The sequence below is a fragment of the Ambystoma mexicanum genome, chromosome 3p (genome assembly GCF_040938575.1).
Source record: "Ambystoma mexicanum isolate Mex_15411 chromosome 3p, UKY_AmexF1_1, whole genome shotgun sequence".
In the NCBI taxonomy this organism is placed as follows: domain Eukaryota; kingdom Metazoa; phylum Chordata; class Amphibia; order Caudata; family Ambystomatidae; genus Ambystoma; species Ambystoma mexicanum.
The window spans coordinates 222304207-222322495 of record NC_090925.1 but is presented as its reverse complement, the minus strand read 5'-3'; the positions used below and the strand labels follow the sequence as shown (position 1 = coordinate 222322495).

General features: G+C 44.3%; 1 protein-coding gene across 1 annotated transcript in view; it reads right to left on the bottom strand.

Moving 5' to 3' along the window:
• Positions 1–18289, bottom strand: part of LOC138580289 (tumor necrosis factor receptor superfamily member 1A-like) — a 235152-nt gene that overhangs the window by 40991 nt on the left and 175872 nt on the right. Inside the window, exon 5 of the mRNA XM_069650703.1 lies at positions 15933–16014. Within this exon, the coding sequence (XP_069506804.1) occupies positions 15933–16014 (82 nt within the window). The remainder of the gene's footprint in view (positions 1–15932; positions 16015–18289) is intronic.

Here is an 18289-nt window from a genome sequence, read left to right as displayed (position 1 = left end):
TCCTACAACGCTAAACTGGTGTAAACATTCAGATTATGAGGGCTGAAGCCATTCACACAACCACACGCCTACCATTTTCAACACTATGCCTGGCCTGGACACGGCCATCACTGTCAAGAAACAGCACACCACCCCTGAAATGTTCTCTCATATTCACCAACATGTAAACACACATCCCAGCTGCCACAGCCACATTCTCCTATGCCCATTTTTTTTTGCTACCCCAATGTAATGGTTAATTTATTGGCTTCTCCCCTTTTCCTACTAAACCTCCCTGCCATCCCTTCCTTCATGTTCCCGGATTAACGTCCAACGACACTCTGATGAGGTCACAATAGAGCACTTCTCGGAAGAGGCCAGGTGCGGTAAAACCACTACGGTGGTGGTGGTGGGCGCAGTATACATATTGAATACAATCCAACATACGCGTGAAATTGTTAATGGGCCCTGCAAAATCGGCTCATAGTGCTGTATGATTCATACAAATCCAAATATGAAAATGATTGGACTAACAGCCACGATCAGATCTCCACTATGAGTTCTCTAAGCATGAAAGATGCCTTTCATATTCAAAAGAGCCTCAAAGCTATTTGAAATTTATGCCCTCTCAGGCCAATCGTAGAATATTCTTAGCTATTCGACTCAATCGACTTAATGTATTGGGGGATCGGGGAGCTTGAACTAATGTACCTGCTGAGAGTAGGATCTGCAGAATATGTGCTGATGATTCTAGAGTGGAAACAGTCAGACACTTTCTCACCTGCTGTCAGGGGATGAGATCGATCTATGACAAGTACTTTGCCAGATTTGATTATGATCAGATGTATATTGAAAGTGACATTTTCTGGCTGAGGTGCTTATCAGGGAGGAGTAATAGGTTGGTTATTGCCATCACCCAGATTTGGAAGGTGGCAAATGAATGCCTACGAAAATTTGAAGAGGATTTTAAAAAGATGTTGGACCTGGAGGGTGGACCTGAATTGCTTTCTGATACATATGACCATTGAATAAGTTTGTGATGTAATTACTTTTGTATACTTATGTGGCATAATAATTCTTATTGGGAGATATATATTTCTATTATGTTTTTTTAATTATGATAATGATCTTTTTATGTTGTTCTACTCAAGTTTGTATTCTCGTATTCTTCCCTTCTTTTTATGTTTTTATCTAGTTTTGTATGATATGTCTTTTCTGTATATACAATTTGTGAAAAGTTCTATTGTTATTTTGCATTTATATAGCGCCTTATATACCATTGGTATGGTCTGAAGGCGCTGGTAGGTTGAACGCCCTTGGGAACCGAAGTTCAGATCAGTAGAGAGGGTAGAGAGAGTCAAAAGTTGCGTGTGAGCACCGGGTATGTGTGCAGCTAATTTGGGATCCGTGTAATAGCTGCTTCTTAGCAGTAGGTGTGGTGGTCGAGAGATCAGGAGTATGTGTTCGTTCTGGCAGGATTTATCCAGACCGGATGTGGCTGCGTTAGGCCTGAGGAGAACGCCTGGCTGGGGGGTGTGTAACCAGCAGTGTTTACTTAGAATGATGTGGAGTGAGCGGCAGATGTTGGTATGGGAACAGTTATATACCGAAAGGTGTCATAGTATCTCTGTGTTCTAGTTGAGTGGTGTTGTAAAGGAGAGAGTAAGCATGGTGGCGAGATATGATGCATTATATGCTCGTTCAAATGTCTACGCACTCACCCCCTCTATGCACTCACCCCCTCTACGCACTCACCCCCTCAACCGCTCTATCCATTCATCCACTCATTCGTTCTATCCGTTCTATCCGTTCTATCCGTTCTATCCGTTCTATCCGTTCTATCCTTTCATTCACTCACCCACTCATCCGCTCATTCGTTCTATACACACATCCGCTCCATCCATTCATCCACTCGTCCGCTCCATCCATTCATCCACTCGTCCGCTCCGTCCGCTCCATCCACTCGTCCGCTCCATCCACTCGTCCGCTCCATCCACTCGTCCGCTCCATCCACTCGTCCGCTCCATCCACTCGTCCGCTCTATACATTCGACCGGTCTGTACATTCATCTGTTCCAGCGATCTACACACTCTCCGCACTTCCATATTCGCCCGATATCCACATTCATGTGCTCTACATACTCATCCGCTCCACATACTTATCTGTTCAACATATTTATCCGGTTTATGCTCATCCGTTCTGGACATTCCTCTGTTTTACGTACTCGTGCGTTCTACACGCTTCTCTGTATTTGCGCACTCATCCGCGCTACACGCTCGTCCGTTCTACACATCCAGCCGCTCTACATACTCATCCACTCAACATGTTCATCCATTCCATACATTCATCCAATCTACATATTCACTCGATTTCCATACTCATTCGAACTAAATAGGTATTTGTTCTTCCACTCATGCATTCTTCAACTCGGCGCATTCATTTGTTCCACCTGTTTTATCCATTCTAACTAATTCATCCATGCCATTCACTTTGTTCACTCCGCATGCATTCTGTCCATTTCTGGAGTTTAAATCTCTTTACTGTTTCCGTATGATTTACTCTTATTAGCCATTTCATTGCTTTGATCTACTTTATTCATTTAATTCTGTTTGTCCTTCAATTTTATATTAGAGTTTATTAGCTGTCAGTTTCTCTCATCAGGTGGTTTGATGGATTGGAGTTATTGAGTTGCCGTTGGTCTGTTTTGGTTAGTTTGGTACGGGTTGGTTTTACGGGAAGAGCCACGTTTTCAGCAGTTTGCAGAAAGACGTTAAATCTTCAATGAACTATAACACAATAAAAAATAAGAAAACAAGCAGCACCTGATGTATTGCAGTCAGGGGTGGACCGGGAACCAAAAGATGCCCTGGAAATAATGAGTGGCTCCAAATTACACATTTTCAGCCGGCACAACCTTGTTCCTATGAGAAAATGAAATGCAGGCCTGACTGCAGTGCTGTCATTGATCGGCTTTAGCTAAAACCGATACGAATTCCCCATGCATACATTGACTTCAATCCATCTGTTCAGATGCCAGCATGAGCAGCCTGTAACCTACGAGTCCTGTTCAATGACCAATGGAGCACGATTGACTTCAAGCCATCTGCTCAGATGCCAGCATGAGCAGCAGTAACCTAGGAGTCGTGTTCAATGACCAATGGAGCACGATTGACTTCAAGCCATCTGCTCAGGTGCCAGCATGAGCAGCCTGTAACAATGACCAATGGACAACGACCCCATAAGTAGAAAAAGTTGACCAATCCGGTCTTGCCCAGCTCCGCCTCTACTCAGGCAGCTCCTTTTTTTTTAAAAAACTTTAGCCTCGAAGCTAAAACTATTGCACTGGAGTATAGCTAGGCGGGAGGTGACGCGAGGGGAGAACACTTATGGGGGCTTGGCCATTTACCCATCCATTGAGTTTCCATGGCCATGCTAATTCCTATAGCCATTTCCACCTATTACATAAAACTCTCTCCCAGGCACCCCCATGGACAAAATACATCCACCTGGGATACATTTGAGCTAGTCCAAGCAATCAGGAACATCAAGCAAAATGCTGCAGGATTGCTGTGTAGACATGTTTCCCTCAGTTACATACTGACACGCAACACTTAAAATTGCTCATACATTTCACTGCATGACGCAAGGACTCCTAGTACTCCACGATTCATGAAATGCTATGGGTGCAAACCTGTGGCACATGATGTATTCCTATGTGGTCAGTAATGGGAATTCAGCAAGCAGTAGCTTGGTTTTATATGAATACATTTAATTTAAAGCAATATGCTAAACTTGATAAGGGGGTTGGGGGGATGCACAGTGTGTTATCCTTGCTCTTTTTGCAGGATCAAAGTCCCCTCGGATAAAACGGACCTCAAGGACTTACTTGTGCTTGAAATGTAATTGCTTTCTTCCACTCTGGTTTCATAAAGCATAGGTTCCTTAAACCGCGGACTGGAGCTCTTTTGCCCTTTTAGTTTGAATAAGAATGGGCACCTTGGCTTATGCACCCCCCCCCCCATTATCACGGAGTAGATTGCACAAATCTGTTGTCCCCAATGCTGTGAGGGAACTTTCGCTTTGGTTTATGGTGCTCTAGTGGCCCTTCTGCTGTGGTCCAGGCTGCTCCCACGGCCCTTCTGCTGTGGTCCAGGCAGCTCCTGCGGCCCTTATGCTGCAGTCCAGGAAGCTCCCGCGGCCCTTCTGCTGCAGTCCATGGTGCTCCAGAGGCCCTCCTGCTGCAGTCCATGGTGCACTGGCGGCCTTCCTGCTGCAGTCCATGGGGCACTGGCGGCCCTCCTGCTGCTGTCCATGGGGCACTGGTGGCCCTCCTGCTGCAGTCCATGGGGCACTGGCGGCCCTCCTGCTGCGGTCCAGGGTGCACCGGCGGCCCTTCTGCTGTGGTCCAGGGTGCACTGGCGGCCCTCCTGCTGCGGTCCAGGGTGCACTGGCGGCCCTCCTGCTGCGGTCCAGGGTGCACTGGTGGTCCTCCTGCTGCGGTCCAGGGTGCTCTGGTGACAATTTTGCTCCTCTTATGACCACTCCCAAGCCTCATGTCCTAACTCCTAGTTTGAGCCTGCTCCCTGATTCAAGCAGCCTGACCAAGCACTGATTCAAACTCCCCATTCCCGTCCTCACTTATTACACATCTGACGTCTATCCCCTAGCAGTACCGGATTCTAATCCCCCACCCCAACACTACAGCCCTAAAATGCAATAATTCCAAACCCATAAACTTGGCCCATCAATTGCCCCAGCCCTGTGCAGACAACCTCTTCCCCAGTACTCTCTCCTCCTGCTCGCTTTTCTAGAGCACTGCCACCATTCCATAGTTGCCAACACTTTGCCACCCGCTTCCCTGTTTAGCTTTGACTATTAGGTTGTGCTAAAGCACCACCTAAAAGCTGAAACGTTGGCATTGGTGTACAGGTAGGTGGGACACATGGCATTTGGTAATTGTTTGGTTATTTACACCTTCATGGCCATGGTGATCCCTATGGCCATTCACACCCACTACAGGCTCCTCCCTGTTCAAAAGACATCCTTCTAGGATCTCTATGATCTCTATGAGGTAGCGTTATCAAGCAGTAAGATCAAACTTTGTATTGCACCTGCCTGCCCGTTTTATTGCAACACATTCTTCTTAAATGCAGTTGTAAATATATTACTGGTGTATTATATTCATCTTAACCAAGTGTATTTTCAGCCACTTGATTTATAAGCAGTACACCGCCTGTTAAAAACAGGCTCTGGCAAAACGGACAGTTTTTACTTGTGTATAGGTGATAGGTAGGCATTTGCCAGGCACTTTCATTATATGCCCAGCTACTCGGCCATGTTCCAGCAGTTCTTATAGCCGGGTGGTCAAATTATTGCTGTCTTCGAAATGCCTAGCCCATGCCCACACAAAATTCAAAACGGTTGGCCTTGCGACAGCTTGTAGCAAATGCTGCAGCATGAGTGTTGGCATCCGCCTGCCTCATCGCTCCTGCATCCTACCCACCGTGCCAACTCAGGACGTGGCCATTCCAGATAACAGGGCATGGACATAGTTATTTATAGCTGGGATCTTGCATCACGTGGTTTCCCGGTCGCTCTGCTCAGTTTCACTTTCCCTTCAGTCCTCGGCTCGGACGGGTCGTGGCCATTCTCCTCAGTCCTCCCACCTCGCTGCCCCCACTCGCCCCCGCCCACCGAGCCGACGCGCCTTGGCATTTTCTCACCGGTGGCGGTTAGAACTGCTGGATTTAGGGGTTTCAGAGCCAAAGCATTCATCACAGAGCCGAACCAGCCATGGAACGGCCATGTGCATGTATTGCATTCGAACATACAAGTACACACGATGTTCCCAAAGCGCCGGTTCTTCCGAGTTCCACACTTACCGACACAGCCAGTAGCCAGTAGTGTTCAGGTAGAGCTCGTTTTGACCTGTTCTTCCCCATTTAAAGAGCGGCTTTCAGAGGAAATTGGCAAGGCGCCCTGGGTGTGACTGGCTGCATTTAGATTACACATCCTTTTCTCCCCCTTTAGTCTCTGCGCTCCCATGTCCCATCGTTCTTCTTCGGAGGACCCCCCCCCAATCCCAGGTTGGACCCCTACTCTGCTCTGCACTCTAAGGCGGCTCCATCCCTACACCTCCGCCTCCTTCAACCTCTACTCCTCCTTCACTCAGCCACAGAAGGCTTGGCTGGCCAACTGTACCGAATGTTTTTTTACAGGCAGCGCGTCATTCACGGCAACCCCAGCCCCATATTTTTTTTTACATTAGTGGAAGATTGCATAACACACAGCAACAGCACTAAAAATAACAAAACTGTACAACCATTATGCATGCAGGACACCTACTGTTAAGATGGATTTCTGAACTCTGACCTGGGGGGCAGAGGTTCAGGAGGCCAGCCTAGTTCCTTGGAACAGGGTAAACTCTGGACAAGCCAGACCAATCCAGGTAGCATTGGCAGCGGTCAAGACTAGGTCTCAGGAGGAGTGAGGGAGACTAAAAGACCTCAATGAGCACACACAGCAAGGACGCTTACAAATCACTCCCAGTCAGGTGTATATATATTAAAAATACAAATACATTTATTCTAGGCCTTTGAGTTTCAACACAATAGTTATTAACAGTAACACTTTTACACCAACACAATTTTACTAAAATACATATATACAAGACCAAGTGGCCTAAAGGGTTAATGCATGAAATGGGTCCACAACCTAGAAAAGGGAAGGAAGCAGGCAGTGCAAAGAGTCCTTCTGCAGTTCTGCAGTAATCAGAATCCTAACTGAAAGGCAGTCCAATCCCCAAGAAGAGTGGAGCCTATTGCTCAAATGTACTTGCAATGCTGGCGCACGTGGTAGTGCAGATGGGTGAAAACGTAGGGTCTGTAGCAGCTCAGGGAGGTGGGTGAGGTGATGTAGAATAAGTTCCCACTATTCATGGAGGGTCTCCCCGTAAGGGCAGAACAGGTTCCAGGAGATGGGAATAGTTCGATAGCTCAGGCTATCTGTGGAAAGGACAGGGATCCTTAGGGGGCCACTTGTGCATAAAAATTGACTGATGCACTAAGGGCCACTGGTAAGGGTTGCAATTACACACCGACTCCTGGCACACTTCGGTCCAAACTTCGGCAGTCGAGTCCAATTCGGCAGAAAGTTCAAATGCGGCAATCTAGTGGCTCTGCGGCTTTCAGCGACAAAGTTACAGTGTTGATTCCCAAAAGGGACAGTGGCGATTACTCCGCTCCTGGTGGATGGATCAGGCCAGTTTAACTGAAGCAGGCTTCAGGGTACAGAGGGGCACCGCTGTAATGCACTTGCAAAGTTTGTCACCATGGCTGCGCGACACGGTAACCACGTGTACTTAGGTTCGGGTGCTCGCTCTTTACTCCAGACCTGGGAATGCAAAGTGTATGAAATTCGGTGTGAGTGCTGTGAAAAGAGCCTGCGGTGTACCAAGTTTCAAGGGCCTCCTCGAAAAGGCAGCCGTATCAGAGAAAAGGTCCTGCACAAGCTGGTCAGCCTGCTGGTTGGCCCACGGACACTTCCAAGAAGGCTAACTTGCAGGGTTTGATTAAGGTGCCGAGAATAGTTAGACCCACTATTCCAATGGGTCAAAACGCCTTTGCAGACCTAGTTCCATCAGATGCAGAGGGGTCCAGCGGGATGACAGCGGGCTCAGGGTGACAAACCTTCCAGCAGGTCACCAGCGGTTCCGGGACTTGGCTTCTTAGTTTCAGGATACTTGGATCCTATCCTTAGTTCAGTGACAAATCTAGAGATTGACATGGTATGGGTGTTTGGAGCCCTCTCTAATCCAGAATCTCCTTTGCACCAAAAGGAAGAGGACCCAATGGAGGGATTGCTCACAAACAGGCACACCATACATGGACCAATCATGGACCCCAGGCATTCACAGCTCACCAGACTCTCTGGCACCCAGGATGTGTATTGGAACCAGACAGTCCAACCCACATCCTAGAAGCACAAATGCCCAAATAAGGACTGTCCTGGGGTGGCTCAACCTGGGGAATGGGGCAAGATGGCCAAAGGACAGGACAAAGAACCTCATGGCATGGCTATTTTGGAGCCAGGCCAACTATTTGTGCCAAATGTGGTTTACCTGGCAGGAAAGAGTTAAAAATACATGAAAATATAAGCTAGCACCAGCCCTGTCCAAGGCACTTCTTCTAAAAAATCCCGTTAGAAATGACAGGAAGATCCAAGTGCACTGTACTGTAAGGTACATTGTGCACTTGCAACATGTTGCAGAAAAGTTACAACATTGACAAGGACTAAGGGAAACAAAGTCTCCGAGTACTGACCCTCTTTAAGGGCATGTCAGTTTCCCCATACTAAAGTGAGCGAAAAGCCCAGGGGAGTGCAGCTGAAAGCTGTGCTCCTCTGGCAAAGTCAGACTAAGGTGTATAACAGCAGCAAAATGTTGGGGGTACACAACTGGAGGGAGGGTTACACATAAAATGGAAATCTTTCCTAACACTGACCAGTTTAGAATACAGTCACAGTCAAGGCCCGGGGGGGGGGCGGGTATGGGAGGGGGAAGAAGGGGAAGGGTCCAAAGCACCTAATATGACACCACGAAACACCACAAAAAAGGGCACTGCAAGGAGCGTAATCAGTCTGTGACACTTGGAGGCACCATGGAAGTAATTTTACAAGAAGCTGCCATGAGAAAGCAGAGGGACAAATAACTGGAGTGACCTATGAATGGTCACTCTTACTATAGTTAAGTAAAGCACAAGAGGCATTTTTCAATAGCATATAATACATTATAAACTATCAATTATCAGACCAGGGTGTGGTGGCATGAAAGGGAACATTTTGCGGCATAAAAAGCAAATTTGGCGGCATAGCATTTTACTTATTGTGGCATTTTTGCAGGAAATTTTGAGAGTTTAAGATTGGAAGATAGAGGCCGTTTCGTGAGTGTACAAGGAGCCAGATTGTCATTATTTACTCCTTTGTGTCCATTTAATAGGAAGAGTCCCAGATGTCCATGGCTTGCGTGAATAGTATTTGTTTTGTTCTACTCATTTATTTTAATGTCCATGTCTATTTAATATTAACTTTGATCATCAGTTGTAATGATGAAAATATTCCCCTTCTCTGTTCTCCAATCCTCCATGTAACCACACACCTCACTCGCCAACACTCCTCACACTCAATTCCCCATTACAAATTACACTCCCAATCATCTCTGCCAGTCATGCACATACTCCCATATCTGTGCCACACTCCCACCCATGCCTCCAAGTTTCCCAGCAGTCTATAGTTATTCATTCTTTTATGCGCCTTCTGCATCCCGTCTCCCATTCTATCACACTCTTCCCTCATCGTTTCTCCAAATCTACAGCTCTCTGCCCTTTTCTGGTCATCTGCTCCCTCTGTGCTTTCTGGCACACCGCTCCAGCTCTGCTTTCTAGCCCTGTGCCCCACGTTCCCCCGCCGCACTGCTCGACTCTCCAGCCCACTGTTCTAGATCTGCTTTCTGGCCCATCACTCCTCCCCTCTTCCTCCGTTCTCCTAACCAACCACCTTGAATACATTAGTGTCAGGAGAGCTCTTCCAACAGTCGTGTTCAACAGGGTGCCTGCACCCATGTGGGTGCTGGGAGCGCACTTCACCTTAAAGAGCCACCCGTCACTTTAAAACGTGATCCCAAAAAAAAATGCTATCGCCGGTTCAAAAATAGAAACTCAAGTGAGACAGAAGTGCTCCATACCTGTGCTGTCACACTTATAATTTTTTTTAAATGCACAACAGGTTTAGGCCCCCGGCATGCAATGCACACGCCTCTGCGCCTATTCCAAGCGGGGGTGGGGGGTGGGGTGGGGAAGGGGAGTGCCTTGGTTTTCTGTGCATTTAAAACCAGTTTCTGAATTCGGAATGCGCTTTTAAATGCACAGAAAAAAACATAAGGGTGTAAAAGGCCTTCTGGACGGGTGCATATAAGATGCACCCATTCAGATGTTTTTTATGGATTGGGCTGCCCTGTTTTTTGCAGAAAATGATGAAATGCGCTTACGTAGCTCATCAATTGCGCCCAAAACAAATTGAGACTTTGTCCCTTTGTGGTTTCTTTCTTTTCTTAAGCAGCAGGTTTCATGGTGAATCTTGCAAAAATTAATTTTTTTGCGTTTTTCTCTTTACAAAAAGACTGTTTTTGCTGCAAAATCGTCATCTCAGGAGGGTCTGACTTTTAGACACTATAGATCAGATGCAGCGAGATTAAATGATTAGCCTGGCATCACAGACTTTGATTAAGTGTTGAAACCAGGATGAGGGCGATTTAAGCACTTGACCACATATCCCATGTTTAGCTGATATAAATACTTGTGCTTAAATAACACTATTTTCATTTATTTACGAAATGGTTAAAACAAAGTAAACTTTACAAAAAGATATAACCAGACAATATATTAATTAGAAAATTACGTATAAAATATACATTCAAAAATTACATAAATTCCTAAGTGTTCAGTTCATTATTCTTTAAAAAAAAAGTCCATATAACTCGATTAGCAGCTAATATGAGTGAAACCAGGGTGCCTGATAATATCTTTGCCCAAAATATATTCCCAGCTTTCTGTCAAATTATGTACAAATTATTTAAAATACAGTTCTCTACTTTGATAATCACGAACACTGTAAAAGCAGATGTTTGAAGGTCTCACTTTCATCCTCATTAGATAACTCTACTAGATCTCTGGACAGCTGCTCTAGCTCCCACAATATAATGTAAGTCGGATAGAAAATTGAAAAGGAATTTCATAAAGCTTCGTCGCCAGCTATTTCGGAATTTTAAAAGATATCCTTGTATGGAGCCCCAACCTTATTTCTTCAACAAATTGTTTGTCTATCATTCTAAAGCCATCAATTTAATTTTGCGTTTTTATCCAATCAGTTGGAAAGAATATATTTTTTTTGCCAAATTTTGTTTATCTCTTAATATGTTCAGGCATTCAGAATTCCATCTATTTAAAGTGCTAGAGGATACATAATGTTCGCTTTATATCCTCGTAAAAGGAATACCTAGCTGGATCCAAGCTTTAATCTATATCAAGATCTTCCAACTTACGACTGTTGCCAACATTGAGACTGTTGCCAACATTGATGGACAAAGTTCGAATCGGATTGAAGAAATGAGCAGTGACTGTGGAAGACCCAAAGCTTGCCTCCAAAGCAAACGTTCCAGCTTATTCAACCATATTATGTCATTAATATTCACAACTTCAGTTTCATATGGTAGGGTAGGAATCGCTTTTGATTTTTAGCAGTTTATCATGGGAACCAAAGAGAAATTCACTTTTTGATAAAGTCAATCACTTAAGCTGAAAAAAACAATTATCTTCAATCACAATCTACGTGGAAGAGGGGTTTGTTTTTGAAGTGTGGGGGAATAAATATGCTTAAATGTAGTAACCCTTTGCATACTGAAGTGAATATTTCCACGCATAATGTTTAGGGTCAATCTTACGCCTGTGACAAAAAACATAATTTTGGATCTGTCCTCGTTAGTTTCCAAACCATTCAATGGCATATATTACATTGAAAGAGATTAATGTCTTGTGTATGCCCAGTATTAAATCAAGCCTACATCTAGGTGGGAAATCCTTGCGTTTGACATACATACATTTAGAGTGTCACCCATGCCCAAAATGTACAAACTAAACAATAAAGGGCCCAAGACACACCCTCGTCTCAAGCCATTAGAAGTGTAGACTCTAATAGAGAAATAGCAGTGACGTATCTATATATAGGTCCTTAATAGGATCAAGAATTGACAGCGGCAGTCCCCACGTATTCAATTTTAACCATCATTCCCCCCCCCCCTTTACCTTGTCGAAATCCACTAATCCACTGTCAAGTCTATAAACTGTGTATATTTTCTTCTTTAGCCATGATCCTTGTTGAAGTATTTTAATAACCAGGCCATTAAGGGTTGTCCCTAAGTTTTTACAAAAGCCCGATTACATATTGTCAATCCTCCTTACCTTATGAGCCCAGACTTGCAGGTTCTCCTGGACAATAGAAGCAAACCTTTTACCCATAATATCTAATAGGTGCTATGATGGGCTGACCCACCACAAATTACCATGCTGACTCCTAGGGTATTTCCAAGGGTGGTTATTGGGACTTTAAAGATAGTTTTGGTCAGGGGTTCTCTGGCAAAATGTTATGGCTGACCAGGTTCTTTGGGAAGTCTGGCACTAGGGCCGACCCTCCCTCTCTCTCTCTCTCTCTCAACTACCCCAGCCTTTTCTTCCTCTCCAGCCCAGGTGTTTGTAACAGGGATGTTAGTTGCTATAGATCGATACCACCCATTATCTTCTCTCTATTGTTGTAGAGAAGGGGTCTTTACCAAGATGTGGGCTCATCTTCCATGGCCTAACCTGACTCGTGTTCTAGGGTGTATGGGATGGTGCCCTCCTTCGCCCTCATCATCAGGCTCTCTTCCACACACGTTCTTAGCTGACCCTTCACTACGCAGAGTTCCTAAATGTTCTTCAGCCACGCTACTATACCACTCTTTCCAATCTCTCACTACTCCTTCCCACATCCAGCCTTTGGTCTTGTGTCTCTTCTTACTCCAGATTTTATTGTCTGTCTTTATCTCCAACTACCTCTCTATGTGTACCCCCCGTGGTAATCACTCTTGCCTCCTGCCTTTCATCCAGGACCTTGCCTCCCACTATTCTTTGTTATAATTGCCACCTCACAGCCTTCTACTATTCTCCTGTTCTCTCACTCCCTGTCACACTTAACAGTAGGAATAGTCGTAGAGGGAGAGTGTTAACAGTATCCATTTACTACCTTTTTTTCTTCCCACTATTACTATCAATCACTCTACTGACCCTTCTACTTACTAAAACTAGATACGACCTACTACAACTACCACTCTACCACGTTTCCTTCTCACTGGGTACCTACTATTGCTCCTCCCAACTACTACTACCTCCATCACTACCACACAGCAACTACTCGCACTCTACACACATACTCCAGAACCCCATCTCCAATAGCCTCCCCACTCCTATCCCACTTACCTCTTCTGGTCTCTCAGACGGCCTCCACCACTTCCTGGTCTCATCAACATCATCACACTCGCACACACCTCCTTAAATACCCCTCCCAGGATTGACCACTTACCCTGACCGATAGACTTACCCGGCTTCCAGGGGTGTGGCAATGGAAGGCTATGGAGATGGTCCACCCCTTTTCCAATATGGACCATGTAATAGTCTCCCTGGGAGGTTTGCGGTTTATGGCCTTTCTCTAGGCCATTAATATGAATTGGCTGTGGTGGCATAGTGGGGTTCCTCATGGTCTTCACAGAGGCCTTTATTCATAAAATTCCCTGGTGGGTTATTGGTTTAATTCGGGTCTCCTTGTATGACCTTATTTATTAATGTTCACTTCCTGGTGGTTGAGTGAGCAGTTAGCCATCCTCAAAGTCCAAAATAACAGTCATACATTCATCATCGCCTTGCGGGTCACTGTGTTAACGGGAACTATTGTAACCAGCGCTTCATGTACCACTCATTTTATTAACAAAGTTAGAGTGCAAAACTTGTCCATGAGAGGGAAGCAGTCAGCACTGTACACAATTTGCAAACATGACAATTAAAAATAGTATGCACATTTATTTTCACAATAGAAAAATACAAATCAATAAAAAGCACTGTTAATAGCACCTAATCAATAACCCAAAATGAAAGCAGACATGCTACTAGTAGGCACCAAATAATTGAATTTATAAATACACAATTGTGATGGCTTTGCCCCAATATTCTAGCATCTGCCTCAACATCCTTTCACTCCGTGGTTTTCCACTGCACATTAAGTGCTATCCTGCTCCAGTAACACGCTCAAAGTGCAGGATCGTCTTCGCCGGATGGCTGAACAAGCTAAACCAACTACAATTAATACAGGTCTGTAGAATGCATGATCGCTGGGTGCCAATGATTGATTACATTAGCCCAACTCTTCTGGCTCCTGACCCACCCTCAGTAGTGCAACAAATGATATCCATGGCACTGTGGTACAGGGACAGAATGGCTCAATAACTGCACCCTTGCCACCTGAACAGCATGAACAAATAAATATCCTCAAACTGATCCCTCAGATTCAACAAACTATGTCACGCTCAAGGCCTGAATCTTCAGAAATGCCTCGCAAGAGCCCAAATTTGGAGTATGTGCACTCAAATGTGAATCTTTTCAAACAGACTTTGAAGGTAACCCTACCACACCTACTATTCCAGAAAACACTGAACGCCTTTGGTCAGTATAGGTGAACCTCACAGGGGCTCCCCTGGTCCCTCCTGGCTTTATGATTTCATCTCTCTAGTCCTGGCAGGACCATGCGCAGTCGAGAGTCTTCTTGGGTTTATGTTGACGCTAGCATGAAGATAACGTGGTTATCACAACACAGACAAGTGTAACTCCCCTCAAATATGGAAGGTCTGCTGGCCCATGATATTCCAATCTTTGGGGTTCCTTCTCATGGCAACAGTAGTTGAAACCCTACTGATTTCCCCACAGGTGAATGTGAGTGCAACACTGCAATGTGAGTGTAAAGGTGGGAAAAGGTGTGAAACACAATAGAACTTTTGAAGAATAGAGTCAGTCCTGATGAGATCTTTCATTGGTCTAGGTTTTCAGGGACAGTACTTGAGATTGCTCACTTTTCACTGAGCTATTTTCTAATTATGCATTTTTTCTATGTCTTATAGTAGAAACAACTTTGCACACATTACACAAACATACAGAACTTCCAATAAATATCTCATTGTCATAATAATCTAATACATACACTTGAAAACCAAAAATGCTATACAATAAATAGGTTCAAGCCCTCCATTCTCTTCATAACACTGGTTCAATGCCTGCAAAGAGAGCCATAGAGCTATAGGTAAACAACAAGATATCCAACATTCCTCTGACTCAATAGATTGTCTATTACATACATATTTTACACACCACCATTTCAGAGAGGGACATTGTGTTAACAAATGTTGTGTAGGCTTTCGGTTGGATACCGATTTACACAGCCTACACCCTGCGTTGCCAGTCTGAGACCCATTGTCATCAAGCAGGGTAGACGATTTCGCTTGTTATGGGATTTTATTAGCCAACTAAGTGAATACACATTAGTTTAATGTTACACTTATTTCAATGAAAAAGTACTGCACTTTCCCTTTATTACATCTTCAAGCCTGCAACATCATTGTAGAAATCTGGCAAAATAATGTGCCACTCTTCTAAGAACTTGCTTATAAACATCTGAAAAAAAATTCTTAAAGCAGCATTTGCAGCTTTTTACAGAAAAGAATAATGAGATTGTTGAATGTAATCTTGCAGATTTTTGCCAACTTGTTTAAAGAGGTGTTCCCATACATTTCAGAATCATTTCTTTTTATTTCACAAAGCTTTGTAAATATCATGAAATAAAAAATTCAACTCATTGTCGCAACATTTGCTGAAGCAAAATTGACCCCATGGGCACAAGTTTAGTTCAATCTTTATTGTGATTCTTCAAGTTCAGGTTTTCTAATATTGCAACATTTTTCTTATAAACCTACCAAGGTATTTGTAATAAGCAAGGTTGGTATGCATTGAAACCCTCAGTGAGCCCAGAACTCAGACACGTATTAAGGTCACTACTCAATCGCTGCATGGATAGGGTAATAATGGCGGTCACTAACTGCAGGAACAGGAAAATAGGTACTCCCTTTTTGATATGATCTGATATGGCATTTGTAACGCGCCTATACACAAGTGTTTTATTGCATAAACAAGATAAGAATACATCACACATGTTGTCAAACCAGGACTCACTCATTGCAAAGACAGGGAAAGAAGAGTATTCTTTCATTGTATGGATGGGGTAAGAACTCTACCAATTGCAAAAGACAGATTAAGCATGGTACTCACTCATTGCACGGACGGCAGGGCACTTCAACGTCATTGAAGAATCCGTTATTGCATTGGCACATCGTGTCTGTATACCCTCCACCTGCAGAAATCCAAAATGAGTCGGGGTTTTACAACATCAGCAGACTCTGCTTGTCCTCTGTGGGAATCTCAAAACACACTCAATGTCCCGGGAAGGAGGGGCCTCAGCTGGGATTTACTTCTTTCCTGAACACATGAAGGGCAGACCCTACAGAGCCCCGTAGGGGAGTGGAGGAGCCAGACATTCAGGGTGTAGATACCAGCCTCCCCCTTCCACTGTGTTCCTTACTGAGGTTCATCAAATGAATGTCACGTTGGCAGAGGCATGCTTACCGGCACCAGATAGGTACTGCTTGCTCAAGCCCAAATGTTGCCTGGAAACCAAGAGCTGGGTTCAAACAAGTTTCTGGATGCCAGGGTCGCCCTGATTTATCTGTACGTGCCTTAGCCTTCCTGAGGCCCCTGGAGCCCTGGATCGGCATGGAGAATGTAAAGGAAAGATCTTAACTCCATGGAAGGAAGGAAGGCACTTTTTTATTTTTTTTGTTTTTAAAGGGCGGGATTATGCTTGCATGCATGTGTTTGATGTTATGCATTGTGTGTGTACACGTTTGAATTCGGTATCCATAGGTGCATGCATGTGGCCCCAGATCAGCAGCATGAATGTTCTTGAACGTTTTACAATGGCAACACTGGTATATATTTGGACACAGCTAGTATGAGCAAGTGTTTTGCATGGCCACAAAGGCCTATATTATGGACAGAGGCATCATGAACATGTAGTTTATAGTTACATACAGGCATATATTGTGGTCAACAACATGAAATTAATTTACAGCAGCAACACTGGCATACACTTGGCACAGACATAATGAAAATGTTGTAAAATGTTCCTGTGTTCGGTTGCTCACCCGACATTCAGACAATGTATTTCTTTTTGTATAATCTACAGAACAGATTTGTAGGGCTTTTTACCTAGTTTTCCTAAAAACTTATCCTGTAAAATGTAACATTTCAACCCATTATTTTATAAAATAGTTATGTAGCCACTGAGATGCAAAGTCAGGGCCGTGCCCCTATGAGAACAGAAGAATACATGGTATTGTACAAAAAGACTGCATCTAAACGGTCACATGAACAAAAAGTTCTAAAAACGCTACCACTAAAAGGTTCAAACCTACCTTTACAGTATAGTGAGCGGGTGTTGCGTGGGAAACCCCTGCAGCCCCAGTAAAATAAATAAAATAAATAAGAGAAGGAGGACCCTGCGGCGCCGGTTCCCAATCACAGAAGTGAAAGGGAACTAGCGCTGCAGGGACTCGTGTGAAGAAAAAGGTAAGTGGGGTTTGTTTATGTTGGGAGTCGGGATGTGGGTGGGGGGTGTGTCATGGGTGTGGGTATGTACGTGTGTTCGCATGAGAAAGGTGTCAACTTTTGGTGGTTCGCACCTTTCTCATGCAAACTTTCCAGCCGCGGTAAAATCAGCCGCGCTCGGATTACGTAGATCCGAATATACACCGGTTTATAAAATGAAGATTACACCTGGTTTCAACTTTCCGCTTAAAGTTCTGTACACCTTCACATGGAAGACCAACTATCAGGAGATGGCCATAAGCCCCTTAGCCAGCAAGCTCCACACCATGTGACCAGGATGTGCCCTTTTAAAAAGGCATTCATCTCACATGGCACAGTGATTCAGAGGATTATCACTCTAGCGTCCATTAGCCAGGATCAACCTTCAATTTCCCTTGGTGAGTGCCCACAAAGACAAGGAACCTCATTTAGAGCTTGGTGGAATACGCGTGATAATTCTGCTAAACATGGATGCAGAGACTGGCTTGTTTAGTCAGTTAATGCACTAACTTACAAGTTTGGAGGAGGAACAGGGGCGGGGGATTGTTAGTGATCCATTATGGAGTCCATTGGACTTCACTGTGGCTGTGAAGAAATACTGCTCGTCTTAAATCTGTCTGAGATCATTGTATTTGTAGAGAGAATAAATCCAGACATTTGTTAGAGTTATCCTCATAGTTACCGCCACCCTCAGAATGTGGTAGTAAATCGGTTACCACCTATTTTTACTGAATCCATCATGCTCGCGAGGACGGCCAATGTGGTAAATCCTGTTTTATAGGCAACTAATATGCTTTTTGCCCTTCAAAAGACTCAATCTGTATTTGATAACATAATTTCTCTGCTTTGTGCCCTATAATATCTTATTAGTCTCTGAATAAATGATTGTCCATTTTGACCTGACTAGATACCTGTTGATTTTTTGTTCATTGCATCCCCTTGACAAAAGTGCTTTTGTGCACAGGTATATTTGAAAGGATTTA